Here is a 27,296-nt window from a genome sequence, read left to right on the forward strand (position 1 = left end):
TTTAAAGGCATGCGATGGAAGAACTGCTTTACCTTATAAGCTCAGGGCCATAGCCCAAGGAAAAGCTTATAGAAGACCAAGGGCACCTGTTGGTGAACATCAATCAAGGTAATCCTAGATCAGGGTTTCTCAGTCTTGGTACTATTGACATTTTGGAGATAATTCTTGTGCTGTCCTGTGCATTGTAGGGCATTTAGCAGCATCCCTGGACACTAGATGACTCTAATGCCCCCTTACATCTTTCTCTACTCCCCACCTCTATCATCTTAACAATCAAAATTGTCTTCAGACACTGCCAAATGTCCCCTGGAGGGCAAAAATGTCCCTGATTGAGAATCATGGCATTTTACCAGTGACTAACCCTAAATCAACTCAACCACACGTATTTTCCAATTCTATCCTCGGGAAGGAATTACTGCTTGAGAAAGACACAAAAAGGCAGAAACCTGTGAGCTGATTTTCACCTATCGTATATAGGCCCTCAACACTGCTTACTATTTTCTCTGGTCAACTTGTTCTATCACTTTCTACAATATTCAGTATCTTCTCCACTTTTCTTAAAACTCCCAACCCCTTTACTATTAGCAGATCACCTTGTATCCTACTTTAGAGAAAAAAAACACATTATCAGATGAGAACTTCTTTAACTTTCTATTGCAAAACATGCAAACTTACAGACACATACTTCCTCTTGTTATAATTGAGGATGTATCTTCTGTCGTCCAAGATATTCTTCCCATCAGTGCTTTGGATTGCCTGTACTCTTACCCTCTCAAGATATTTACCTACCGATTAGCACTTCTCTCTATTCAACTTTATTATCTCAGTGGTATCTTCCCTATCATGGTTACATTTAATACTAACAAAACTAAAAACAAAAACAAAAACAAAACAGAAATAAAAGTCATTGAACTCTTGTTCCCCTTCCTCTCAAGGCCAAACTTTCCAAAAGAATTCTACAACTTGTTCTCATTTCTGCATCTCCCTTCTCTCAAAACTACTGCAATCTATCTTTCGACCTTATAGTTCCACCACATAGCTTTCACTAGTCACCAATGACCTCTTTGTTACTAAATTCAAAAGATATTTCTCAGACTTCATTTTCATTTTCATTGACCCTTTAGGAACAGACTACTTTAACTTTCTCTTTCCCTCTCCCCCCGCCCCGCCCCCATTTCCAATACTGTGCTTTATTCTTAGAGGTGCTTGGAGGGGTTCCCATACTTGCTTAAAAACTTCAGTAGCTCTTAGTGGTCATAGTATAAAGTGCAGGCTCACTAATCCAACTTTTAAAAATTTATTTCCCCCTTTCACCTGGAGATATACGATGAGCTCTAAGCCTCACCAGGCTGAACTACAAAGAATTTCCAGAAGATGCTATATTCTTGAAATAAGCTGTTCCCAGTGAAGTCTGGAAAAGTATCTCCCTTCCTGACTTCCGGGGAAATCCTACTTATCCTTCATGATTCAAAAGTCGCTTCCTCCGGGAACCCTTCAAGACACCCCTAAAAATAAGGCGCTTTGTTCACTGTGTACCAATGGAATCTCGGATTTTATAGATGCCGTGCATTATATATTCCAACCACTATAATTTGTTTACATAGCTATCTCCCATGGAGGGCAGGGACGTCATTCCATTCGCCTTTTCTTTCTCAGCGTTCATCTCACACAGTGTCTGGCACATGGTTTGCCCTCACTAAACGTTTGTTGCACGAACATTGCCCACCTGCGAGCGGAACTCCCAATTTAATTATCCCTTTAACGAGTGAGTCTCTATACTCTCTGCCAGCGTGGCAGGGAGATTTAAACCCTCAGCACGGTGATTGGCTCCAACTGCAGGGGTGTGTACGCGACCGCAGCCCCGGGAAGTGCGCAGGCGCGTGGCGCAGGCGCACGCAGGGCGTAGCTCCGGGTGGGGTCGGGTCCGCTGGTGTCCGATCCGGTGGTGTCCGGTCGGCTGGTGTCCGAGCTTCCGCGGCGCGAGAGAGTGGCCAGAACTGCTTGGTGAGTCTCCTGGAGTGGGGGTGAGGGAGCGGGCCGGGGTGAAGATTGGGATCATGTCCCAAGAGGAAAAAGTATATCGGGACGGTTGAAAAGTTGATGAGGTCGGGCTTAAGGGGAGGAGTGGACGCTCTGGCCCGAACTGAGCAAGTCCGGCCCGGAGCCGGAACGTGGGGCGTCGGGAGCGTATTGGGCTGCCGGAGGAAGGATATCGAGTGATGGTTCCCTGGATCCTTCGTTGAAACCAAGCTGATATAAACTCCCGTTCCCTCAACACCTTCTCCCACCGCGTTACTGTGGTAATGGTTAATAGTCTGGTGACTACAGTGATCAGATAACTAGTTCTTTGAACAAGATCTCTGAGGCTCATGGCACTGGAGAGTCCATGCTCTCTAGGAAAGTCCATAATTACCTCGTGGCTTTACTGCAAACGCAGGAAGAAAAGGATCGGTAAAAACGAATTTCACGGTTCGGGGTTGGAGAGCAGGAGTTGGGGGACGTCGTGGAAAGTACTATTTCATCTCATCCTTTTTATTGTCAGTAGTTACCACAATATTAGGAAAGGCTGCTGAGGTACAGGAAATCTAAAGACATCTAAGTTGGGAAAAGAAAATGAGAAGGGAGTATTTTGCCTTTTACTACTTGTCATCATCTTCAGGGAGAGGGGAGCTACTGAGAGAGCGGTTTGAATGGATAGTGGCAGCTTCTGACAACGTTCCCTCAGCCTTGTGAAAATAATTTACCTTCTTAGTAGCAGATATTTCAAGAATTAAGAAAGATATTACTCCATCTGTCCTGGTGCCCTTATAAGACTGGTTTTCAGATGTCCCAGTAAAAATACTACAGATATGGCCAGGTAGAAACGTCTTCTGAGCTTTTTTTGCCTAGCCCAGAAATACTACACTTGAAATTCATGAGACAGCGTTAGCTAGTTTGGGACCTAATCTTAAAATACCTCATAGTAAAATTTTAAAAAATTAATATTTCTGTCACCAGCAAAGTTGATGCCTAACTATCCAGTAATCACTTGTCATTCATTCTTTTGGGAAGAGGTAATTAGAACACATTTTTTTAAAATGTAAATATCAGAAAATATGAGGAGAAACACCTTTTCTCACATTACCCTGTTCCTTTGACAGGTCATGTGAAAGTAAATATAATGATCATATAACTTAGCCTACAGCTTAAATATTTATCAGTGTTTCTAGGGTTTTTGTTTTTTAGGTGCTTGTGGTGTGTAGATATGCACTAGAAAATCGCTGTTGTCTTAGTTCCAGAATACAAATGACTTACTGTGCCATTATTTTCTTAACAATAGTAGTACATCCTTTCCTATAAACAGTAGAATTTCTGTATGCAGTTTAGTGTTTTTTTCTTTTACTCTAAATGAATTTAAGCATAATAAGAAGCTCACTTAAGTAAAGGTCACATTTTTTCTAATCATTCAAAACACAACTGTGAACCAAGAAGAAAGAAAGCAGTCAAACAGGTCCTTTTACTCATGGGATAGCTGTCATTACTTCACTTATGAACTACACCACCATCATAAATTTTGCCTTTTAGAAAAGTATTTGTGTTATTACTTTACTTCATATTTTTAATAGACTTTTTAAAACATTACCATCTTCCAAAGTGACAGTCTGTGAAATCATGGTTTTGATGTATTTTTTACCTTTCTAGTACACATTTTAGTAACTCTTAAATACACATCCGTTGCTCCCGTAATGGCTAAAATCATAGCTTGTTCTTGCTCTGCACTTCGGAAAATACCGGTTTGGCGCTTGATCTCATTTTTAAAATAAAGTGAAAATTGGACTACCTAAACTCTAAGGCCAGTGGACTTCAAAATTCTGTGAGTCCTGTGATGGGTTTCACCATTATGACACAATTCTAACTAATTTAGTTATTTGGTTTTACCCGATGAAAGTTGATTTTATTAGCAAAAGGAGAAAAGGGTGTTACTCTTTGACATTTTTGAGAAATAAACTGCCTTTATTTTTTCTTACGATTAAAGCATTTTCTTTTTCTCTTTTGGTTCCTGTGCTTTAAACATTCTGGAAATTTGCTTTTCACCTATATTTGTACTTTGCATTTTATTTATATATATATATAAATATTTATAAAATATGATTTTATTTGCATCTAAGAGTGCCAGACTTTTTATCCCCGTGCCATATTTTATTTCCAGATTGACAGAGGAATAGATTACAAGGACTGGTATTTTCTTTGTCGTTGTGGGTAGTGGCTTGAAACGGATGGATCCATTGCCTACAACAATTGGAGGAAGTGGATTGTGGAGCCAGGAAACAGCTTGTGGTGTTCCTCTTGTATGGGGGTGGAGGTGGTGTTCCATTCGCACTCATTTAAATTCACTGACATTTTGGTTTACATTTCAGTTTAGGTTGTGCTTCTACTGAAATATTTAAATCACTGATCACTATATTTTTCTGGAATTTCCTCATCTTGTTGGTTTTTGTGAGTTTTATAACTTGGATTTAAAGTTTGTTTTAAATTTATTCTAACGTTTTTTGACAATTGAGATTACCTTTAGGTGTCCCCTTGATGCTTAGAAAATAAAATCTAAACTTCTTGGTACAGTATATAAAGACTTTGACAACCTGTCTCCTGTCTGCCTTTTAAAGCCTCCCTTCCCCCTTTATAGGTGTACACACACAAGCATGCACAAATGTTATATTCCTGCATGACTACTGAGGCCTTATATTGTGGCACTTCTTTACTAATCTAAAATCACACTTTTTTTTAGAGTCGATCATGCTTGGATTTTGACTCCCAAATCGAAATCATGATGGATGTTTAATAATTATTATGAAAAATTATAATAGCTTTATTAAGCACTATGTGACAGCCAAGATTCTAAATACTTTGCATAAATTAACTCAATACTTATAACAACATTCGAAATAATCATTATATTCTCATTTAATGAGAAAACAATCACAGAAAAGTTAAGTAAGCAGTAGTCAGGATTTGAAAACATATGCTGGTCACTTAACCACTACACTCTGTTGCCTTTCATATAAATAAGAATGCTACTCTTTTATCTACAGTGTGTGAGGATATTCTTTTCCAGGGACCTGAGTACTTATGTTCTCTATCTGTGACATTGGACTCCTGGCATCGGAATATTTTAGAAGCTAACCAGAAAGCTTCTAGGTGAATTTGGAATCAGAGCCAAAATCTTGGGTGGTTTGGGTGAATATTTCATTCTGGCAAGGTTCGCCTTGCTAGTCATCCCCACCTCACACTTGGTATCACCTTGGGAGATACTATACATATATCTGCCAGACTGTACATCTCTCTTCCCTGGAAAATGAATGTTGCATTTTCGAGTCTTCTTATCTTTCATATAGAGCATCCCTTTTCTGTTCCCACAGCCTTTCTTTTAGACAGGGCCAATATAATTGATTATAATCACATCTAGATCTGCCTCCCCAGGTTATACCCTGGTCACTTAGAGTAAAATTGTGGAAGCTCCAAGGTTGAGCAGGACTTGTAAACTAGGTGTTGGACATCAAGTGATTAAAGGTATAATAATAGATGGTTCTGTATAACTGAAATGTAATTTTAGTCTTTTTGGTTCATGATTTTTGGTGGTGCTTTCTCATTTAGCAGTATGACTGTCTTGAATCATGTGCTTCAGTGCTCTTTGAAACCAAGATGTTTAAAAGATACGATTCAGTGGTGTACTTATATCTGCATTGTTTTGGGGCCTTGACAAAGAATAAAGTTGTTTCCGAAGAAGAAAGTAGAAAGGAAACTTGAGAGAGGAAGTAAAAGGGGGAAACAAGCGTTAACATGAATAAGACTGTCATCTGAATGCCTTCAGAAAGAATTAAATTTCCTAACCAGAACATGAATTTTTTGGGCCTAACCTAGAGTATTTAGAGTATTTTGGAATACTGTACACCCATACTTGTAGAGTATGTGTGTGCCCTTCTTTCCTTCTGTCTTCCTTCTTTCCTTATGTGTGACAATTTTTAATGTTTCATATTAAAAACAGAATCTAAGAGCCAAAATATATTCCTAAAAAGAAATTAATTTTTTTTACCCAACAAGCGATGGTCCACATCTGAATTTCTACTTTGCCCTCTGTAATCCTTCCATTCCTTCTGTTCATTCTCCATCATTTATCTTTAGAGTCTTGAAGAAAGAGCTGCTTAAGTGTGTTGTACACTTACTTGTACTTCATTAGATGCCTAAAATGGTACCTAATAACTTATGACATGAGTTACCAAGTGTGAGGTAGGGATGATTGGCAAGACTTCATTCTGTGTGAGCAAAATATTTATCATCTCATTTTTTTAGCTCTGATTCTAAGTTCACCTAGAAGCTTTTTGATTAGCTTCTCAAACATTCTGATACCAAGAGTCACATAACCACAGATAGAAAACATAACAAATAATATGAGCATAAATGCTCAGTTCATTAATAATTGTCACTTAATGAGTCTTTACTCTGTGCTAGGCACTGTAGTAAGCACTTTATATACATTAACTAATTTTATTTATGAAAGAACTCTAGGAGGTAGAACTGTTAACCTAAGGGATGAGGGAACTGAGACTAGATAAGTTAAGTAAATTGCTTGGGTATCACAGCTAGGATGAATTCAGGGTCTCTCTGACCTCAGAGTCCGTTTTTAACCACTACTTTATATTCACTCAACACAATTTTTTTTTTCGCTCAACACAATTCATTAAATTATCTCACCTTATCTAGAAATAGTAAACTTAGTCACAGGATAATTAATAACTGAAATCATATTCAACCGAACTAGGCCTTGACAATAGTTCAGTCTTGGCCTTAGGCTATAAGGACTTTAGTCCAACTATAAAGACATTGTCCCCAGATAATCGGTTAATTAAGCAGAAATTTCTTTGTGTTACGATGATGTTCATGGAACCCTATTTTCTTGGAGATTAATAAAAATATTCTTGTAAGGAAGGATTTTATTACCATCTTCATTTAACTGGGATAGCCACAGTTAAACAGATTACTTCACTGTTTCAAGATTTCAACCAAGAATTTAATTATCTAGTCAGTCTGTAATGTGAAGATAAATATAAAAACTAGGAGATGGGAAAGTATAAAAGTTAAATATCTTAATTGTAAAAGTCAGTGAATGATATCCAAAATTGAAAATATCAAAAAACACTATAATCAAATGATTTAGAAATGAGGGATTAAACACTAGAACTACTAATACTGTTGAAAATTTTTACCTCTGGAATCTTGGGAGCAGGAGTTGGTTTGTAACAGGTGGGAAGACAGGAGAACTGCTGTTTATTACTGTAGTAGAACTATTTAACTTCTCAAACCATGTACATATATTTGATTAAAATTAAACATGAAAGAATATCGAAACTTCAGAAATAATTTTTACTGGCTGAATAACATTCCATTATGTAGTGATGCCATAATTATTCAGTCAAATCCCCTATCATTGCTTATTTCGATTACTTCAGTTTTTTTAACCTTATAAATAATACTAGGACTAATGTATTTTTTGTTTTCTATCTGTGATTTTCTTCTAGATTGCTAAAAGTGGAAAAAGGCCAGAGTAGGACTATTTAAAATTTTCTTGTATATATTGCATTATCTTTTGAAAGTTTTAATTTTTAAAAATCAGCATTTTATTTTCTTAAAGTGGTCAAGAAAACTTTAAGAGTGAGAATTGAAATACACACAGACATCCTGGATGCTAGCAAAATACTATTTATATCAATATTTCTTATGTCATTTGGAGCTTGCCACATTTTTTATCTTTTAAAGTTTTTCATTACAATAAAAAAATTTATAGTTATTGCATAGACTTTGGCTACTAATAAAGTCACGGAGGATTCTTAAACCTGTTTACAAAACCAGTGTATGTTTGTAACTTTTCTACTGTTAAATGTAATAAAGTTATTTTTATAGAAAAATTTTAAAATACATTATTGTATAAGGTAGATAAAAATCATCTGTAAAAATTTTCAAAACATTTTTATTTCATCTCTTTTAAGATGGGACAGAAGTTTATATTTTTGGCCTTTAGTTTTTAAACTATACATATTTCACATATTTTAAAATGTAACATTAAGGTTTATTGATAGAAAATAATAGCATATAACCTTTTATAATGACCATTTTAAGTCTCTAAAAACAGTTCCGTGTTTTCAGATATACTAATATATAAATAATGATTTTAATGTTACCTTATTTAGGTTTCACTTTCTCTTTCACCAGTTATTAATAATAGTCAGAAGTGCTAGTTAAAAAAAATAAGAATTTTGTCTTGTTTATGAGAAAGAAAACTCGGAATCTTTTCACCATTAAAAATATGGAAAGGTACATTTTCAAAATTCCAAGAAGTTATTGTAACAAACTGTACTTGGATCTTAATGAAGAAGGTCATCATTAGTATAGAAATATACTAACATAGTTTTTCTGTCCTGTTTTACAACCAACATTTTTCTTCTTGGAGAAGAAAGGAGTGATCCACTGACGATAAACCAAAAGTTTTATATTTCAGTGGTACCTACTCTGTAGCTGCTATCATTTATTTTAACTAAATCTCTAACCTAGATGTTTTTACTGTGACAGAAAATTGTTTGACATAGAAAAAGCTACAAATTGTTTTCCTCCCCATCTTCCTTTTGATTTTTATTCATTATACTTTTTTTTTACTTAATATTTTCTTATTTCAAATATTCTTTCTCTATCTTTGTCTTTTTCTTTTTTTAGTTTTTAAATTTTGAGATATAATTTACAACTTAAAGTTTACCTTTTAAAAAAGTCATACAAAATAATTGTATTACTCTAAAAATCTTCTGTGCTCTGCCTATTCATTCCTACTACCCCTAAACCATGATATATACTGATATTTCTATTGTCTCCGTAGTCTTTTCTTTTCCAGAATGTCACGTGGTTGGAATCATACATTGCGTAGCCTTTTCAGATTGGCTTCTTTCACATGGCTTTTGTATCTTTTCATGGCTTGATGTATCTTTTATTATTAGTTTAAAGTATACAGTACATTGGTTATACATTTATGTAGTTTATAAAACAATCCCCTGCTTGCCCTTTCTCTCCTCTGGCTCTACACCTAGCCATTCTATTACTGCAGACCCCATTCACTATGCCGCGCTCCCCATCCTCGTGACCATCTATCAAGGAAAGTCATTTTTAGTTCCATAGCCAGTGGTTATATTTTGATGATTCCCTTCCAAACTTTTTCTATCCGTATTTTTTTCTTAGGCAGTTATAGCACATATTTGATTTTTTTTTTTAAAGTCTTAGTTTGTTCTCTTTATATACTGACCTTCATAACCTAAACCCTTTTTTGTGGCTCGTGTTTGTCTGCCTTAGACAGAAAAAAAAAATGAACCATTTAAGGGTAGTCTTTAATTTTTTACACATGGAAAGCTATATATATTTGTCTAGATTAATGTACCTATCAACTGGAAACTTGGTTTAATTTAAACCTGTTTAGTATCTGTCTTGACATATGCAGACTCGTGACTGGCGTGAAAGTAGCTCAGCTGTGTAGTGTATTCAGTGTCATCAACTCTCATGTTCAAATTTAGCCTTACAGATGGAACAGTTAATATTTAGTAGCTATTATTTTCAGTAGCATTTACAGAGATGTCACTCATATTTAACATTGTTGCTTCACTTGTGTTTTGCCTATTATTTCTATTTGCTTCTCTAGTAAAATTAAAGTAATGGCTAACACTTAATACTAGCCATGCCTGAAGAACTATGCTTAGTACTTTATATGAGTCCCCTTTTTAAATTCTCACTAAAAAAAGCCCATGAAATAGATTCTATTATCTCGATTTTATAAATGCAGAAACTGAGTTTTAGTGGAGTTAGATAACTTGCCCAAGGTCATAAAACAAATACATTTTGGGACCAGAATTTGAATTCTAGCGCTCCCACTACTCACCGCTATGCCAGCCTGCTATGAACAGAAGTTTCCACTTGTAAACGCATTGGTTATCATGAAAATCTAATTAAAATATGCTAAAGAGAATTGCAAATTTTATCAAACCGTTAAGAGTACGGTAATAAACTATATGAGTTTAACTCATCGAGCAACTTGTGATTAATTTTTTTAAGAGAAATAAAGCAAGAAACTTGATAGAACATTTTAATGCAAAATCTTTGTTTTCCAATGTAATATGAATTATTTTATAAAATCATTCTTATATTGGTCTTGGCAGGACACTGTAGAATTGATGGTGATTTAAAGTGTTGTTTCTTACATCCTGAATCTCTCTCCATTTTCGTTAACAATGGCATGGATCTCCTGTTAAGTTCTCAGTCCTTTTTTTCTTTATATTCTTAAGGCCTTTTTTCTTTGTATTCTTTCTTCCCGATAGTATTTTCATTTTCTAAATTAACATAGATAGTTTTAGTTTCTAAATTGCTATTAAACAGCTGAAAACCATGATTACTCTGGTCTTTCTAGTTCTACCATTTAACTCTTTGAGAATGTAGAGAAGATAATATTTCATGATTTTATTATAGAAAGCATCTAGAATTTTGAAATGAACCATTAGGAAGGGTGCGTAGCCTATTTTCTGACATTAAAGAGTTCTTACATCATCTAATATTTGTTAAGGTAGGTGCATCCAACAGTAAGACTATTTACCGGACCATGAGCTATTCTTAGTTTCAGAGTAGATCCAAACTTGAACATTAAATCTGCTCTTTACTCAAGTCACCTTGGGCAAATTACTTAAACTGAGTTTTAGTGTCCCCATTTATAAAGTGGTATAACAGAGGTAATAATATACTGTACAAATACTTAGTAGGACATGTGACATATAGTACAATAAACTTTCTCCTTCCTCATTTCCCCCAGAGTTTATAATAGAAAATAAATTAAGGATCAATTAGGAGTCATTTAGTAAGCCCAAATGGATGATAGTAAGGGAGATAAGGTGTAAAAGCTCTGAGAAAAAGTATTTTCCTCTCAATGGCACACAATTAGTATAGTATATTAAGTTCCCAGAGCATTGGAAAAATACCACAGATAATCTATAAGATTATGTCCAAGAAAAATGAGTTTAATGAGATCTTTGTGTCAACTGATGTTTCCTTTTCCTTCCCGTTCCCCTTCCCCTCCCCCTCTCCCCCACCCCTTTTAATTCTCTTTACTCTCGCAATCTGGATAGGCTTTTTCTGACTCCATGAGAAAAACTACTGGAGATAATAAATATGAATAAAGCTATATAGTTAATTCTAGGTTATATCCTGCCTGACACTTCTGAGCAGTTTACTAAAGGCTTGTAAGAGCCTGGGGAGTATTTGTTTCTCTTTGTCCTTCTTGCAATTCTGCTTTGTCTCTCTTACTCCCATTTACTGTAATCATGTATTCAACACCCTCAGGAATCCAGAGTAGAGAAGTCTTAGGCAGTTGTGTCCTCATGTCAGCCTGCCAAACATGTGAGAACTTTACAGAAGTCCATTTTTTGTCTTCTGTGTCATCTGCTTAAGGAAGAAAAAGAAGAAGTGCTAGGCGGCACTTCGAGTCCACTGAAAGGGTGTGTCCTTCAAAATAACCCCATTGCTATGCCAGGAGTGACTCCACATCCACCTCTCAGCTACGTCTGCTTGATAATTAGAAAACAGAACTCTTAAAATCCTCAAGGTTGACAGAGGTCAGTTTTGCATTCAAGCCTTCTCTTTGAATGTATGTAGAGTTTTACTGAGTTTTTAGTAGGAAGATAAAAAAAATACTGACTTGTAATTGGCAAGAATAGCCCCCAGGAGGGAATTACAAAATTATACAGTTTAAAAGATCTGGACTTCCTTACTCTCAAATATCTTCCTACCCACAGGATACTGTGTCAGAAAACCTGACTAGGAGTGTCATTTTCTGACACTAACTGATTAGTGTGTATTACTTTTCTTATCACTTTCTGCTCTGTTGGGCATACTGCTCTGTTGGGCATACCGCCTGGGAAGGGCAGACTTTGAAAGGTATCTTTAAGGGCTCTAGGAACTGATAGAGAGTAATGAGGCTGCCAGGGCAGGAGATGAGGATATTACAGAAAGGAAAAGTGTACAAAAATATGAAGATAGGCGAGTACAAAGGCAACTTCTGTTTCTTTTCATAATTGTAACTACAAAAGGTTGACAAAGATAAATGGTAGCATGAACATGTGTGTCATAAAGCCAAAGGCTCATAAATAATTAGCAAAGTACTAAATAAAGCATGTAGTTTTATTTTATCTAATAAATAATCAGTTTTTAATTCAAGAAAGGCTTTTGTATCTTGATTATATGTCTTAGTGTATGAACCTTTTTCCAGAACCACGGTCCTACTATGGCAAGCAAGATAGTAAATTTGCACTTTTACAATAATAATAATTAATAGTAATACTTTTTATGAGGTGTAACAGCTTTAATCAAGGCCTAAAAAACAAAGAGCTATGACAGAACTATAAACAGGACTCTAAATGTAATGCCTTCCTGTACTGTTAATGTAATATTGTCATTTTTTTGTTTTATCAACGATGATTCTACTAAGTGTTGGTTAGCTATGGATGTGACTAAAAAGATTTGTATGTGACCAGCAGGCAAATCCAGATTGTACACATACAATGGCAGTTTTTGGTTTGTGGTTCTAGTGGTTATTTAAACAGTAGCAGTCTTTGTGCTGCTGTTACATGTAGCTTTCTTTCTAAGATCCACTTAAATACTTTGAGAATACACCTTGTTTTTCTACTTACTTTTTCATTCAGCACAAATTTACTGAAGTACCAACTGTCAGATGCTGTTAGGTGTTGGAGATACAAAGATATAACAAAATCCTTGCTTTCCAAGAGTTCAGTGTAGTACATTCCCAGTTAACTAGGCTCCCTGTTTGTCAGTGAGTGTACTCTGTGGCAGGATTTCTCAGTCTCAGCACTTTGTAATTTGGGCCAGATAATTCTTTGCTATGGGGGGCTATTGAAAAGGAGCATTATAGGATGGTTAGCAGCATTCCTGGCCTCTACCAACTAGATGCCAGTAACAATAACTCCCCCTCCCCCAACTTGTGATAATCAAAATTGTCTCCAGACATTGCCAGATGTCTCCTGGGGCCAAATCCAGAATGTGAACCAGACTTTGTGTCATTGACAAAGAGCTCTGGTAAAATTAGTTTTCAAAAATTTAATATAAAGCTACCGAATGTAATGAAAATAACCTAGATCTGTCACACATTGGTTATTACTCCACATGACTCCGCTTACATAAGGGTAGTACTTATGTTTTAGTTTGAATGTCTATGAGATTTCTTTCTGAGTTACTATGTATAGAAGAATAGTCGTGTTTCTTAAGGACTTCACTAAAACAACAAACAATATAGTAATTGGAAAATGAGAGTCTCCTATTAATAAAAACCTTAGTTCTTTTCTGGGCTCTTTGTATCACTGTTACTCTTTTCTTATTAAGAAAGAAAATATTTCACTCTTTCCAATGAGTAGCCTGGACAACTGGCACATTTTTTAAATGTTTTCTGTGTTCTTCAGGCACATGACTTTGAACTTTGTTACATTATTAAGGGAACAACTACCTAATTTAGCCTTCTTCACCTTCTTGCTTTTCCACATCCAAACAATGTACAATGAACATTGTATGACCAAGAATTCATTTTACTCATTTCTTAAATAATGCCTTCCTTCTCAAAGTAGAGGAATCACCTTCCTATTATAAAACAGTGCTTCAATAGAGGTCTTGACATCTGAGTTTTAAGTTCACCTCTGGTACTAACAAGCATTTAAGCATCCATTAATCCTTTCTCAGCCTTAATTTCTTCACCTGTAATGTAAATGGGTAGGTAGGTAGATAGAGATAGACTGACTCAATTTTTTATCCTGTTTTCCAGATAAATATCCTAAATTCCAGAAGTCCACACTCTGCTCAAATAAACTTGTGCTTTGTATCCTTATCCTTACAGAATATCTACATTTCAGTTTCTGTGCCTATCAAGAGTTTTAATTCATCATGGATAATCTGTCAATGGAAGAAATTCAGTCAAAGGCAAACCAGGTTACTGATGAGGTAATCATTTTATTTGGCATAATTAATTCTCTTTCAGTTTTCACAGTGGAGGGATGAGATGACCTCCATAGAAGACCATGGTGTCCTCTCATACTCCCTTTGTATCAAAGAATGCATATGCCCTAGAATGCCATTACTAGCTTCTTATTTTTTCAACTTACCAAAAAACTGGGTAAGTAAAAACAATTTATATGATTTTTTTAAAGGTAATTATTACTTAACAGTTACTTATAACAAAAATACTCTAGATTTGAGAAATTCTGGATATTTGATTTTAATATAACTTTCTAATATCTATGTAATATATCTAGATTTCTGCTCACATGAAATGTTTACAAATCTCATAAACTTCACCCTCCAAATTTTTTCTTAAGGTGTATCTGCAAGGAAGAAAACTAAAATTATAGTGATCGACTTTCTTTTTTTTGTTTTAAAAGGAGGAACTGATGTGCTGGCAATCTTTAAAGATAGAGTAGCATTATGAATATGGCCTGTGATAAGATTTTTCTTTTTTTCCTACATGTTTTAGAATGCTAAAACTCTTAATGTTTTTTCCTAGTCTCTGGAAGTTACAAGGAGAATCCTGGGTTTAGCCATCGAGGTAAGAAAGTGTTTAATTATCAAGTTAAATATAGAAACTGTATAGGAGGGATCCTGATATCACAAGTTGAAATTGTGATAAGACAGAAGATTATTGTTTCAGTCAGCTTTATTATTCGAAACCAGCAATTGATAAAATTGTCAAACCATGCACTAACAGGCCTTTTTTTTTTTTTTCCCCATTGAAAGTATTGGAAAATGACAGGATAGATCAATGCAACGTGAATTTGTGACTTATTTTATTATTTTTGGTCGCAGGGCATTTAGTATTTTAAAGTGTGTTGATTTGGGGATATTAGTTTTCTCTGTAGCTCTACCCTTATGAGAACTTAGGTTTGTAAATGATTCTCTTCTGCTGTTTGTTAGGCCTTATAGTTTTTGTTTCTGTTAGTTTGCTATGTTTCGTTGTACTATCAGCTTTTTTTCTTCTTTTAGTCTCAGGATGCAGGAATCAAGACTATAACTATGCTGGATGAACAAGGAGGTGAGTTGCAGTTATTGGCAGAAACTCTCGATTTGACTTAACGATATCAGAAAACCCTTTCAGCTAGGTATAATTTAAGCTTTTGGGAGTGCCTTTCCCTTTGTAAGATGAGAGTGACATATTTACTTCTTTTCTTCTGATTTGAATTATATCATGTTTATTGCCTACTGGAGGTGGGCACAGCAATGTCTAATTATATACCAGGTGTTTGTTAGGTAGTAGGACTTATAATTTTTATTAGTCTTATGACACTTATCAGATTTTGAGCCTACCCAATGATAGAAATGTTGGGGATCCGATCTAGTCACAGTACACTTAATTTGGTTGTAAGGGTCATTTCTAAACAAACGCTTACATGCTCCTATTATACAAATTTCTTTAGAAAAAATCTTTCCACAATAAGAGGCAAGGTGTCTCAGGATCAGTATGTGAAATATTATTTTCATATTGGATAGTAAGTGATACCTTCTGGCACTGATACAGTTACTATGGTGTGTTATTGGTGGATTTGAGATTAAAGTTTGCTGTTTTATAATAGTTGGCATTGTGAATGTAACACAAAATGTAACTTCTACAACTTACTCTTAGAACAACTAAACCGCATAGAGGAAGGCATGGACCAAATAAATAAAGACATGAGAGAGGCAGAGAAGACTTTAACAGAACTCAACAAGTGCTGTGGGCTTTGTGTCTGCCCGTGTAATAGGTGAGTTGCTAAATCAAGATCTTTTTAAAAATAAATTTAAAGTGAGAGCATCCTCCCTACCTACCCCCCAGTAAGGTCATAAGTGTGACTGGGTCTAAATAAGGAACTTTGTTAGATAAATTTAAACTGTTTCTCCTTAAGGCAAATGAAGCTTTTCATGTAAATGAGTAGATTCACTGAAATCCATGGCTTAAATTTGATCAAATTTCGATCCCAAAATTGGGATCAAGTCTCAATTTCAGTTTTTAGTAATACACTAAAAGGTTGAGAAATATTCAGCTAGATAATAAAGAGCAAGTTGGAACTAGTGTCTTTTCTTTTCAAACAAGGAGTATTGACAAAATTTATATTCTGTGGTAGGCACATGAGGAATAGCCAAAGGAGAGAAGGTCTTAGATCCTGTCTTCCAAAGACTTACCATGTGGTTAAACATTGGAGGAAAAATAGCAAAAAGTAAAAAAACATATAAATCTAGTGCTAATTCAATAAGCCTAGTGATATCAACTAAGGCTTAGGGTACAGAACTGGTTAAAGTTGGTTTGGAGAACATCATTTAGGAGAGGTAGGACTTAAGTTAGGCACTGAGTGATTAGAAGAATTTGGATGGGCATGGAAGAACTGGGAGGTCATTTTCTATGTAAGGTTTAATGCAAACATCACAGACCAGCTTGACTTAACTGGATTGCATGATTCATACAGATCAGAAGTGGAAAATAAGACATAAATAGGCAATAGGAAACTTGAATGCCAGACTAAGGAGTTGATAATTTGGAGCAGAGTATATAACTACACACCAGGAGACTAGTTAGAAGCCTTTTGCAATCTAGGCCTGTGAGGTATTGAGGTTAGAGAGAAAATTGTAAATCAGAGAGAATTCATTTTAAATCAACTAATTATATATTCAAACATGAAGAAGGAACTATCAAAGAAGACTCTGAAGATTTGAAGTCTCTGGCAAGCTAGGAGATGAAAAGTCTTCAAATTCTTTGCATATAGTGAATGAGATTATGGTTGGCAGAAAGGAATGCATTTCTCTTGGTGACTCCATTTTGAATATACAAGTTTTCTACTTATTCTAGGGTAAACCAAACTCCATGGTGTTGAGAAGTGTTTTATTCAGATCCAGATGAGGTTTGGACTAAGGCAGGTAATCATTATCTCGCCTTCTATTAGAAGGAGCTCCTCTTTGTTTTGAAAATTAATTAAGAAAACAACAACTTTGAACTTTACCCTTAGTCGAAATGACAGTGTCTGAAGATAGAGTGACTCTGGTTACTGCTGAGAGTATTCATTTTTAAAGAGCTTCATAAGCATTAGTACTTTCATCTAGTTGTCTCAGCTGGTGTGGTAAACCAAGAATGGGATACAAAGGTTTCCAGACTTCAGCATTTTTACTGCCCAACGAAGTTAGGAATGGAGAAATTTTTGTTTTATTATCATACTTTCAGATCAGTGTTTTCATGTAATAGCATTCTCTCTGCCATTTCTATGAGAGAAAATAGAGTTAAGTTGCTTGTTGATCAACTTTATAGTGTTTTAGGCATAAGAAGTTAAGATTTGAGTGTTCTTTCTAGTCTTGTCCATTGGCTTCCTATCCTATGACAAGTCTGTTATCCTCTTTAGACCTTGGATGATTTTCCGAAATGCGTATTTTAATAACTATGACTTGTCAGTCAGAGTTTAGCCAATGACTTTAAGCAAACAAGTTGGAAATGCACAGATTTTTTTAATACAAACTCTTAACTGTGTTTTTGCAAATTTGTCCTTTTCTTCTGTGTTCTCTGTACCATTGAAAGAGTGCAGATGTGAAAAAGTTAATTTTCTTAAGATTGGATGTCAAGAGGAGAGCAAAGAGGAAGAAGTCCTCCCTAAATCCTAGAGCAAAATCAGCTGTGAGTCAGAGGTTGAACAGGAAAAGCAGTGAATCCCAAGATGGTCTAATATCATAGAAAGTAGGAAATGAAGCTACAAAAGTATTAATTTTATTCCTTTTTGTGTATCCCAGTCAAGCATAGGAAAGATTTTCTTGGACACTAGTGAAAATGAAGGTGGTAGAGTATGGTCCTGAAGCAGTCTTTAGCCTCTAACGTCAGCAGAACCATTTCTCAGTGGGACAAGAGAAGGCACTTAACAGATGGACTCAAGCAGTTACTATAACAATAGTTGTTCCCCAAAGAAGAGAGAGTAATATTCCCTTTTAAAGATGTGTGATTGTAATTGCCTTCTTTCTGCCTATCTCTTCTTTATATCATTGAGTCCTTGGCCTCTATGGTATCTCTTGTCTTCTGCTGTATTTACTATCATTTCTGTCAGTGTTTTGAGCTTTCTTAGTTTATTTACTAGTTTCAGATAGGCTTGTCATATAAATAGCCATAACATGAGCTTCTCAAAGGCCAATGCAGGATCTTAGTCTTCTTTGTATAAGGCTAGTACTAATTCTGGTAGTAGTAATAACAACTCAGGTTCACAGTCTCTTATCTGCAGTTCAGAAATCTAAAAAATTCTGAAAACCAACATTGTTTTGTTTTGTTTTTGTTTTCATAATGCGGATCCACAACCCATTAACTAGGCTATAAAATGTAACCTGAACTGAAGCCATATATAATTTTTATCACACTAGTGTAAATGTTAATTTGTTTCACTACAGAAATATTGATGTATTTGATTGTGTGGTGCTGTTCAAAATGTCTGGCATCCAAGGGTTTGAATGAGAGTTGCAGGCCTCTGTATTAATTTAGGCTCTTACTATCATGACACTTCAAATTTAATCCTAACAGTAACTCTAATATGAGGTAGATTTTCTTATTATCATCCTCTACATTTGGGGAAACAGAGGCACAAAAAGGCTACACTAGCAAGTGAAAGAGCTGAGATTCAAAACCAGGCAGAGTCCTAGCTTTTAACTCCATGCTACATTGTTTGACTTTGGCAAGAAAAGAGTGAACTTTTTTGTTGTTGCTGTTGTTACATGTATTGTGATATAGAAAATGTCTTGATTAGACTTGTTCTTTGAGATTTCTTTTGTTCAGTAGTATATTTGTTGAAGCCAGGTGAGCAGATCTTTTTTTAATAAGACATGGGAATAGTTTGACTTAACAGAACCCTATATTAGAAGGGAATTTTAACTTTAGCCAATTCTTTTTTAAGGATTACTAGAATTTAAAAACAAACTACTAGGATTAAACTTTAAAATTGTGAATAAGTGTCATTATGTTAGCTTTTAATCCTAAAAGCAAATAGCACAGATCCTTATTAAAAATCCTATCTTTGTCAATAACTTTGAAAGTTGTAATTTCACTAACGAGAGATTAAAAGGAGGCAGAGTTAAAATAGGAAGTCTCAGAATAGTAAATTGCCTGGTGTCCTGTTTAACCATTCTCAGACAAGGTATTCTTATGTCTTAACGTGCCTCTCTTCAATCTGTGCTTATAATGTTAAACATAATGGCACATAGTTTGAAGACAGATCAGTATTTCTGGACCACTTATTAGAGAAAATTGAAATTGGTACTATAGATTTTATACTATCCCAATTCTGTTATATTGAGGTGTAAATATTCAGCTCTGATTGGTTAAAATAATATTGAATTGTATTTTGGTCATTGTTTGATTGCATCCTCCATCCCGCTCACTGGAGATAGAAAGATGAGTAAAGCATAGCTCTGACGCTGTTTTATTTTTCATTACTCTATTTTTGTGTCTCACATGATACCTGATACATAGTAGGTACTCAATAAATACTTATTGACTGAATGTCTTTGAGAAGAAACTTGTTGGCTGATGGGAAAGTTAGGCAAGTAAAAAGATTTATAAAAATTAAAATGCAAATAAAAAACATAATAGAAGTAATTAAGAGAAATCCGTAAATACCAACGAAAGAGTGAGAAAGTTTTACAACCTCTCTATTAGTATTTTCCTTCTCTCTGTATTAATTTTTAAAATTTTAGGAAAGAATATCATTTTTCCAGACATTCTTGGAAAAATGAAGTGTGCTCTCGTTTAAATAGCTTTCTTGTTTTTCTTTTTATATAGATTCTCAGATGTCGGTTGTCTCTATGAAACCAGGCAGGAATTTAAATGCATTATGTTTTAAAAACTCTGAACCTGCTTCTCTTGTGTTTGACTGGCATTCACTGTTTTCTGCATTTCATTCTCTCACCTAATCTTTTCCTTTCTAATCTGCTTACTAAAAAATGAAGATTTAACATCAGAAGCCGGGCTCAGTATCTGATCAAAGGGAACTCTAAGATGCAGTCTTGTGGCGCAGTTTGAGCTGTTAACCTGCTATCTAAAGGTGATGCTTCAAATGGCTTTTCTGTGCATGTGCATGGATTTTGTGAATGGTAGAGACTGTCTTAAAAACTGCTATGGTGTGTCGTGTAAAGTGAATTTGTTTTTGATGGGTTTTGTCTCCCAAAAGATGAACTTGACAAAAAGGATCTTAATTTATACTACCACCCTTTGACTAATGGTTCTTACAACTAAGTTTTTGCTAAATAACATTTAATGTTGTAATAATAAAAACACCCTTGAAGTTTTATTTTTTAAATTTTTAAAAATTAATTTATTTATTATGGTGACACTGGTTAATGAAATCCAGTGTTTCAGGTGTACAATTCAACAGTGAGAAGTTTTAAATAGGTTGATCTTTGTAGAGAATTGCTGTGTTCTAGTTCTGATCAAAGGTAAGGGAATTCAGGCTAAATCCATAACTCTCCAAAGGATTTTGATGTCAGCATCCCATTTTCTATTAATTTTCCCAACTTTTTCCCAGTTCCAGAATCAAGATTTTCTCTATTGAAGTGTTGGCTTCTAATGATTTGGATTTTTTATGATTTAGGATACTACCAAAATGAGAAATTAATTGCCCATTCTAAGTCATCTTAAATGCTGTTCAAAATAAGATGGGGTATAAATTTAAAATGTTACCATATCTAGTATCTTCTTTTTTAAATAAGAGTTTTCCTCTTATGTCATGTGTTAGCTTGCTGTAGTTCCATGTTGAATTAATACAGAGCTAACTTACCTTAATTAAAAAAAAATTAATTCTCTAATCAGACTACTATTTATTATAATGTTTGGCTACTTAATTTTGGATATTCATGGGAATACCGTAGGGAAATGTTAGAAAATTAAGTATTTGATTTCTACACTTTGTTTCTTGCTCTCCTTTTTTTCCCTGTAGGCTGATCACCCAACACACACACATACTCATAAAAATTGGTATTCATTTGGTCTGTTTTCTCCTTGTTATGAAGGAATTTTGGCTAATATATGGCTTTATTTTTGCCATTTTTATTCAGTTAGTACTAATGTTGACAACCAAAACTAGAAAAAGAACTTTTATTTGCTTACTTTAGTATTTTGATTTAATTTTTAGTTTACTACAAGGAATTGTAATTTTTTTTCAATTAGAGTTGACATTCAGTATTATTTTATAGAAAAAAATTGTTAAAGTTATTGTGTATATATTCTGATACTTGTTTTCTGCTTTAATAGCAGCATCTTGAATTAAGGGCTATTTCATTTTTTTTATTTCAAACTTTCCATTTTTGAATGTGATTTATATTGAACTGACAGGTAATTTCCAGATGGAGTTCTTAATTGCATTAACGTCTATCACAAACTTGCTTTAGCATTTTATCATGGTCTAATTTCTTCCTACAGGGGCTATAGTCTTTTTTCATGCAGAAGATAAGAAACACTTTTTCTTACTGTACACCAAAACAATCAAGGCCTAGATGTCTTTTTATGTAGCCATATTCCAACTATATTCAGCTACAATAGATCTCAAAGTTAGGGAATGTTAATAGTCCAGAAGAGTAAACATGCCAATTGGTAATCTGTGCATTTAAAGGCATGAATTGTTAACTAAGGCTCAGGTTGAGATTGAAGCCTAAGAATGAAAAGTATGTGTCTGATGCTTTACAAAGTAATTTTGCATTCATTATCAACAGAACCTTTCATAGCCCTATGAACTATTAAGTATTGTTATTGTCTTAGTGTATGTCTTATATATTAAATAAGACATAGAATACTCAGAGATGGAAGTTTGTTTAAGGTTCTACAGCTACTCAATGACAGGTATAATAAGATTAGGATTCAAATCAATTTACCACAAACATTGTGCTTTAAAAAAAAGTCCTGGTGTGTACCTTTGCTTCCTCCAGATTAATTCCTCGGTGTCCTAATATACAGAAATACAAAGACAATTAGAGTCACCTAAGATATTCCTTCTAAAACAGATTAGAAATCTCTTAGAACAGTATCTCTCTTGAGTAGCTGAATGACCTAAAACAATAACAACAAAAGATTCCCAGGCTCCACTCCATACAGATTGAAGCAGGATCTTCAGAGTATAACCTGTGTACCTGTGTGTTCAAACATCCAGGTCACTCTGGTGCTCAGTCAAACTTGGGAAACACTACCTTTAAAGAATTTGAGATGCTTTGATGGAAGACAAATTAGATTAAAACAGTATTGTTTTAATTAGATAGGCAGCTGCCTGACACTGCCTTTAAAAACAGGTTACTTTTAAGAGTGTTCTAACTTGGTAGAGAAGCTCCAGGGTAACAGGATCTTGAGCATCCAGAAGGCATTACCTTGACTGGAGGTGCTGAAAGAGATAAGGAGCTATCACAAGGAAGAAGATATGAAATAGCATTTAAAAATCGCTTCTTTATAAACATTCAGGACATGTCACAACCGTATGGGGAAAAAAAACATTTGAAAGTAAACATGACAATCCAATGCAAAGCTGGGTTATATTCATAAACATATTTAAAAATTGAAATTCAGCTTTTTGCACCTTTTCCTCTTGATATTGAAAGAGCATCTTCAATGATCCTGTCTTATTAAAGGGAAAAGGGTTTGGTAACCAGTCTGATTCTTTTTTTATAAACTATGGCTTAATTGAACCTCATTCATGATATCACGTTAAGACTCTTTGTTTTTGTCTTATGCCCTTTATATATAATTGTGGGAGGAAGAATTCTCAAAAGTTTGAAGAATTTCAGGTATTATCACTTAAGGTTGAGGAGGAAGTTGGAGCATGTGTATATTATCCCTTGTTAGATTAAGAACTCGGAAGTCCTGTCCCAGTCTACTCTTGATGTGTTAAAACTCAGAAATGTAGTATCTTAATGTTTAGTGCCTTTTGAATTCTAGCCTTCACTTTTTGACCTGTTCTACAGTCTGACATGCTGACAAAAACCCCTTATATTGTCTTAATACCTCGGGTTATTAACTTTCTGATAAACTAAATGTTGTTTATTTTGTTTACTAGCTATTACTTTGCTTTAGGATTTTGTCTGAGACTCATCTTTTTAACAAAGAATACATGTAAATGAGTTTCACCAAACTTAACAGATAATTGACATAAATATTTATTTTAAAAATGTATATTTCGCCTTGTTCCAGGAAAGATGTAACATGGCTAATTAATAAATAGATTCATTAATAAAACATTAAAATAGCATAAATAGGAAATTAATTGTGAGAACTTAAAGTGGAATCAAGAAAGACACTTCGAGAACTAGCTTCTCAGTGTTCATAGATTTGTTTACTTTTTCAGTGCCTCTTAGCAAAAATGTAGTAGTACCCTTTCTCTAGTATTAATAATTAAGTATATTCTTTTTTTTCCTCTTTTTTAACACCTACAGCACCTTGTATTCCAAGGTAGTCTCCCATCCAAATACTAACTAGGCCCAACTCTACTTAGCTTCCGAGATCAAATAAGATTGGGCACGTTCAGGGTAGCATGGCCGTAGACTAGCATTAATGATTAAGATCTAAGATCCAACTCTATGTTTGCCAGAAATGAATCTTCACATGTCTATTAAGGAAGGAGACACTGTTTTCATAAAATCTGTCCTTTGCTTTTGTAGTTTGAAACTTCCTCATTAACATATTAGTTGAATAAATCAGAGACTAATATTATAGCTATATACTACTTTGTTTTTATGTATAGAAAAAAAAATAAAATTGTATGAGTAACATTGTACATAGCCAAATAATCAGTAAAAAGGTTTTATTTGTGTTTTTTTTGTATAGCTATTTTAAAGTCACCTTAGTAGGTTCTTTTTCTTGCCACTTATACCAGTTCAAATAGTAAATTCCATAGTAGTTTCTGGCTTTGGCTTATTTTGGTCTATATCAGTTACATCTAAAGCATATACTTCTACTTTTAAGAGGCCTAGATTTAGGGCATTTGTTGTTTTTGTTTTTTTTTTTAATTTGGAAAAGTGAACTCTTAAATGAAAAAGCCCTAAACCATAGGATTTATAACTGGCACCAGTATGGCCAAGATAGTTATTAATTGGCTGTTCAATTTGGAAATAATTCGTGCCTTTCCTTCATGATGTTTGTTTGCTTCTTAGGAAATTCTTTTTAAATTTTTAATTCCTATTAAAATGCTTAACTTTAAACAACTGTCCGCCTTGGAACTACACTGGTTCAAGTTAAGTGGTTCTAAGTGTTGCCTACTCAGCCTTCTTACTCTTCCATCTCTCATCAACCTCTAGATACCTCCAAGGACACTCTTAAGGCATCCCAGAATAGCTTTTTTAAGGATTTTTTTTTTTCCTAGTGTCCATTAAATCTTTTCTCTAGAGAGTGTCAGAGGTTAGAGGAAACTGAGAAATCAAATAATCGTATCTTGCTACTTGCTAACTGCTTAATGAAGATTTGAAAAAAGTATTTGAACCTTTAAAAACCTTTTATTAAAGTCAATGGGCTTATACAATTCATCTTTTTCTATGCCGTATTGCAATGGATTATAATATACATAATCTAGATCTAGCTATATGTATGCAGCTGTTATGCTAAGAGTGCTAGGATCATCCTCAAATTGACAAGCACTAATAATTACAACTCTCCCTCTTCTGCTTTTTTGGTGTTTCCCTGCATTCTTGACTCTTATGTAGGACAAAGAACTTTGAATCTGGTAAGACCTATAAGGCAACATGGGGAGAAGGTGGAGACAACTCTTGTAGCAATGTGGTATCTAAGCAGCCAGGCCGAGTGACAAATGGTCAGTCTCAGCAAGTAGCCACAGGAGCATGCAGTGGTGGATACATTAAACGGTATGTCAACTTCTCCTAATATTTTTACCCCTTTCTTAAATGAATGGTTCACTGAGGAGGATGGGTGTGGTTATACATGAACCCTAACTCATCAGTTAGAAATGCATTTGTTCCATTTAAAAAATGTGTTTAAAAATATGCCTTCTGACAAAATAGGAAAACGTGTTTTAAAATGTATCATCTAGAGCAGGGGTTGGCCAGATCCCTGTAAGAATATCTGTAAAGAGTCAGATAATAAACATTTCAGATTTGCAGGCTATTCAGTCTCTGTAACAACTACTCAACTTTCTTGTTGTAGGAAGGTTTATTAAAACAGATTGCTCGGATCCACGTCCAGTCGATCTCAGGAGATCTTGAATAGAGTGTAAGAATTAGCATATTTTTGTCTAACAAGTTCTCAGGTGATGCCAGGAATAACATTTTGACTGTCTTAGAGTTGTTTCTTAATCTTATTTTACATAGCTTTTAAGATATTGTGCTCTCCTTGATCAATCTTTCAATTTTTAGTATAGAATATTTCCAATAATGGTACCCTACATTTCTTAGGGTCTAACACTTGCTGAGAGTCATTTGGTTGCTTATTTTTGTGAAAACTAAATATAGACTTAGTCCATTTATAATTTACTAAAAAAATACCAAATTAACTATATTTTTGTGATAGTATAACTAATGATGCCAGAGAAGATGAAATGGAAGAGAACCTGACTCAAGTGGGCGGTATCCTTGGAAATCTAAAAAACATGGCCCTGAACATGGGCAATGAGATTGAGGCCCAAAATCGACAAATAGAGCGGATCACAGAAAAGGTAAAAGCTTCTTAGTGCCATAGAAAATGAGACATTTGGTACAGTGTTTTAGTAATGGATATCTGTGCTAAATACTTCAGAGAGAACAATAGGATAAGGTCCTGTCCTCACTGGTGTTAGAATTTTGATGAGGTGGCCAGTTCTAACACACTGTAAAACGATAGCTAAGTTCTCCTGTTGCTCGTGGCAGTTGGCTCATTTTGAAACCAAGACCTTGGAATGAAGTGGTTTTATTTAAAATTTCACAAACGAAGTTTAGAATCTCTTCTAATCTTTGCGTGGTCTTCCTTTGTGTGGTCTTCCCCCCCACTCTCACTGCCCCCTCCCCCCAAAAAATTAGCAAGTTAGTTTCTGGAGTTTTATTTTGTTGAATAACAAATTAGTAAGTTCCTGAATCCTCATAAGTCAGTAGGTAAAAATCAGTTCTGCAGAATGGTTCTTGTAGAATGGACACACAGAAGAGCTCTGTAAGTAACAAAAATGTGATTGCAATTGTTTTATGTCACATAATATAAAAGACACTGAAAGTGAAATTGTGTTCAGTGTTTGGATGTGTCACATCTAAACACCATTCTTATTTATTAGTACTGCATTAAAATCTCAGTATGCTTTGAAGGATAGGGTGAGTTTTTAAGCTTAGCTATTGAATCACAGTGGATTTCACTGAGGAAAATGATGATTTAATGCTATTACATAGGTTTAGGCTACGTATTACTCATCATTTTAATTCAGATATTATTGTGGATGTGGTGATATATATTCCAAAGATCTTGGGGAAGGTTATTTCAATCTCTCTGGGTTAGACCTAGGGTAGGCCCAGATGGGATTCTATGATTCCGTGAAGGGGAACTCCCTCAAGGTCCCGAACTGTAGCAGAGAAGAGCATTCTTATATTTCATTGTATCTAAAATGTCATTGATTATAAGATCCCAGTTTCAGACGTGTTAAACTTTGAAAAAAATGGTACAGTATTCATGAAATACTGGCAAATTCTGTTATATGTTGTATTTATGCACCCACATTTTTCCAAATAAATTTGATAGTTCTTGCCCAAAATGTGTTTTGTACTGTGACTTCCTGAATTTTCTGTCAGTTACTCCAAGTGTATGAAATTTAACTTTTATTAGACCAACTTACCTTGTGAAGTAATGCTGATGTCTTTTTCTTTTTTTTCAGGCTGACACCAACAAAGATCGTATTGACAATGCCAATGCCAGAGCCAAGAAACTCATTGACAGCTAAAATACTGCTGTGCTTTCTTTACCATTTAGTCACTTGCCTAGCTCTTCCTTCGAAGTTATTGCCTTTTCAGTTTGAATTTTTGGTTCCACACTCTTCTGATTAGAAGATAATGTGGAAGAAGGGTGAGGAGTAACAGCCCCTGTTTGTTTTTTTATCATTTTATCTTTTTTCCTTCTAGTATTTCTCAGTGTATCCTCTTAGATTGGTTTTCATACATCATATATAGCATTGTTGTTCACCCTCCTTGTTTACTGTAGCAGGTTCTTCTGCTTTCAAGATTTGGAAGCATTGCCAAAGACAGCCATGAAAAAGGAAGCTGGG

At 34.7% G+C, this 27,296-nt stretch overlaps 1 protein-coding gene and 1 pseudogene across 1 annotated transcript; one reads left to right on the forward strand and one right to left on the reverse strand.

Moving 5' to 3' along the window:
* The first annotated feature begins 1,886 nt into the window (after positions 1-1,886).
* Positions 1,887-27,283, forward strand: SNAP23 (synaptosome associated protein 23). The gene is made up of 8 exons (XM_016144934.2): positions 1,887-2,004; positions 13,952-14,055; positions 14,615-14,656; positions 15,091-15,139; positions 15,728-15,845; positions 24,769-24,927; positions 25,589-25,733; positions 26,910-27,283. Exons 2-8 carry the CDS (start codon positions 13,999-14,001, stop codon positions 26,973-26,975), a joined length of 636 nt encoding a protein of 211 aa, XP_016000420.2. The 5' UTR covers positions 1,887-2,004; positions 13,952-13,998; the 3' UTR covers positions 26,976-27,283.
* LOC118600839 lies at positions 23,497-23,615 on the reverse strand (annotated as a pseudogene).
* Positions 27,284-27,296: the final 13 nt, after the last annotated feature.

Source organism: Rousettus aegyptiacus, unplaced genomic scaffold (genome assembly GCF_014176215.1).
Source record: "Rousettus aegyptiacus isolate mRouAeg1 unplaced genomic scaffold, mRouAeg1.p scaffold_m13_p_3, whole genome shotgun sequence".
NCBI classification, from domain to species: domain Eukaryota; kingdom Metazoa; phylum Chordata; class Mammalia; order Chiroptera; family Pteropodidae; genus Rousettus; species Rousettus aegyptiacus.